The sequence below is a fragment of the Hyperolius riggenbachi genome, chromosome 3 (genome assembly GCF_040937935.1).
Source record: "Hyperolius riggenbachi isolate aHypRig1 chromosome 3, aHypRig1.pri, whole genome shotgun sequence".
NCBI lineage: Eukaryota > Metazoa > Chordata > Amphibia > Anura > Hyperoliidae > Hyperolius > Hyperolius riggenbachi.
In genome coordinates, this window is record NC_090648.1 from 13,250,131 (window position 1) to 13,252,843 (window position 2,713).

Sequence of the window (2,713 nt, forward strand, 5' to 3'; positions counted from 1 at the left end):
GACGGCTAGAAGAATATGACGTTCTAACCGCGATCCACTCTTTTTTTAAGTCCAAATCAGAATCCCAGATATTCATAATATTGCATCAACTCAGAATGATTTGCATCTCATTGCCCCTCTCTATTCATAAGAGAAAATTGCAAATCAGTGACTGGTGTCTCCACTAATTGCCCTACCCCATATACCATATTCCTCCAATCCAATCTCCCCTCCCTGTGATGTCACCAGTATCTGGGCAGACTTCCTACTTCTGATTTCCCCCAGATATCTTAACACAACCCGTTGCTACAGCTAGCCCAGCATACAGGGGCTCAGTGAAGGTGGCAGTGAAGGTGTGGAAGTGCCTGATGGGGTCACACAGGGCATAAAAGGAGATCTGCCCGGCCTCATAATCCATAGATACCCTGACTCTGTCACTGCAGATCCCATCAGGTAACTGGATCACTTCACTGCCATGTATCACTGAATACTGATCATACTCCCTGTCCAAAGTCCAGGACTTGTAATTATATCTAATTAGTGCCTGATCTCCTCTCCTGTCTATACTGGGGTAACACATCCCGACTCTCCATCTCTCTGATCCCCCAACATCCACTTCCCAGTAATGTCGCCCTGAGGAGAAACTCCGGCTGCTCAACACGTGAATATAATCTTGGAATCTCTCTGGTGTGTCTGGGTATATCTGGTTTTCTGCATAGATTGCAGATTTCCTGTCATCTGATATCTGTAGATAATTACTAGCTGTGTTTACATCCAGTGATATATCTGCAGGCTGTATATAGAGCCCCCCAGTTACCCCAGACATGATATCAGCTAGCCCTGTGTGTAATGTGTGTGAGATGCCGGTCACATCCAGATCCCCTCCGTCATGTCTGTCCCCCTCCTCCGTGTCATAAGTGTCACGGGTGTTTGATTCCTGTAAGACAGTCAGTGGATCGGTCATGTTACACAGCTCCTCAATGTGACGCATCTTCCTGGACAGCTCCTCCTTCCTTATTCCCAGCTGCCTGATAACATCATTATAGTGTGACGACACCCGCTCTGCCTGTCTGGTGAGGTCACCCAGGACTCTCTTCTCCAGCTCCTCCAGCCGTCTCCTGAGGTCTCTAAACAGGGCAGTGACTGTCTCTGTTTCATCAGCTGCTTTTTCTTGTGCTTTTCTCCTGCGTTCCTCCAGACTCTGGACTCTTTTCTCATTTTCCTCCCTCAGTGACATCACTTCCTGCAGAAAATCTCGCAACTTTTTTTTCTTCTTCTTAGAGGCCTCATCCAGAGACTCCATCTGATGTCCTTTATGTTTTCCAATCAGACAGCAGGACACACAGATACAAGAGGAGTCCTCAGTGCAGTAATATTTAAGCACCTCTTGATGGATGGAGCATTTCCTGGTCTCTGGGGAGGAGGTGGGATCACATAAGACGTGTTCTGGGGACTTTTTATGGACTCTCAGGTGATTCTCACACAGAGAAACCTCACACAGCAGACAGGATTTCACAGCAGGTACAGGAGCATGAAAACACTGACTGCAGAAGACCTGAGACTCGTCCTGACCTGGCTGAGTAGACAGGAAGTTCTCCACTATGTTACGCAGCTTTATGTTCCTCTGCAGTGCCGACCGCTCCTTAAACTCCTCTCTGCATTCAGGACAGGAATATCCTCCAGACCCCTCCTGTGTGGCCAGAACACGATGAATACAGCCCTGGCAGAAGTTGTGTCCACATCTCAGGGTTACAGGATCTGTATAAATGCTCAGACAGATGGAACACTCCAGCTCCTCTCTCAGACCAGCAGACGCCATCGCTAACAGCAGAAGAGTAATGAAAGTATAAAAGTTCAAAAAGAATGTGGCTGGGCGTGTCTCAGGACTTTGTGCCAAGGACAAAGTTGTGCTAGTGATACACTGTAGTTGATTTGCTATTAATGCAGCATTAACCACTTGCTGTCCATGTCATGCTGATGGGCGTGTCCGCAGCAGCAACGCTGATCGGTATAAGGTCCTGGAGCAGTGTTTTGTGGGCTATCGCGCACGCACATTCATCGCCAAGCATGCAGTGCGCCCCCCTCCGTCATCAGCGTGCTGGCCAATTAGCAGAGCCTGCTGGCTGTAGCATTACAATCTCGCCAATAGAAAGTGTATAATACATGTTGTTTAGTAAGCAACATGTATTATACTGGCTGCCTTCTCCTTAGAGGAATGCCTCCTATTTAGCAGCCCAAAATGGCAAGAAAAGGATATTCCCTGGAAGAGGCCTTCAGGATTCTGGCCGAGCCGGGTGAGAATGATTGGGACGCCTCATCCGACGAATCATCTGGGTCAGAATACGAACCTGTAGACAGCAGTGGCTCTCTGACCGATAGCGGCGATGATGAGGTTAGGGTCCCTGCTAGCGCCAGGCGTACATGACCCCATGTCATTGGAGCGCAGGTGGCGCAGGATAAACCTCAAGAGCAGCAGAGCGGTGCTAGTGCTGATCTAGGATTTCATTGGGGCATACACCAGCAGCACAGCACATCCTGGACTTGTAAACAGTACTGCAGGATTCCCTGGTGAAGTGGCGAGAACCAGCATGGTAGTTGAAACTGGTTTGGTGGCACCTGCAGTAAGACTCCGGTCGCAGCCACCAGAAGCATGGGCCTGTAGTACCCCTAGCCTCCTAGAGGTCCTGGCAAACCCTGATTGGAAGTCCACTGCCGCACCCGTAGTGCCCCCTTT

At 49.2% G+C, this 2,713-nt stretch overlaps 1 protein-coding gene across 1 annotated transcript; it reads right to left on the bottom strand.

Annotated features, from left to right (window-relative positions):
- Nucleotides 1-244: 244 nt before the first annotated feature.
- LOC137561805 (E3 ubiquitin-protein ligase TRIM39-like) lies at nucleotides 245-1,798 on the bottom strand. Its single transcript, XM_068273162.1, has one exon. The coding sequence runs from the start codon at nucleotides 1,796-1,798 to the stop codon at nucleotides 245-247; it is 1,554 nt and encodes a 517-aa protein (XP_068129263.1).
- Nucleotides 1,799-2,713: the final 915 nt, after the last annotated feature.

Bases quoted from the DNA above. Each gene is read 5' to 3' on its own strand.
- LOC137561805 (XM_068273162.1), bottom strand. From the start codon at position 1,798: ATGGCGTCTGCTGGTCTGAGAGAGGAGCTGGAGTGTTCCATCTGTCTG.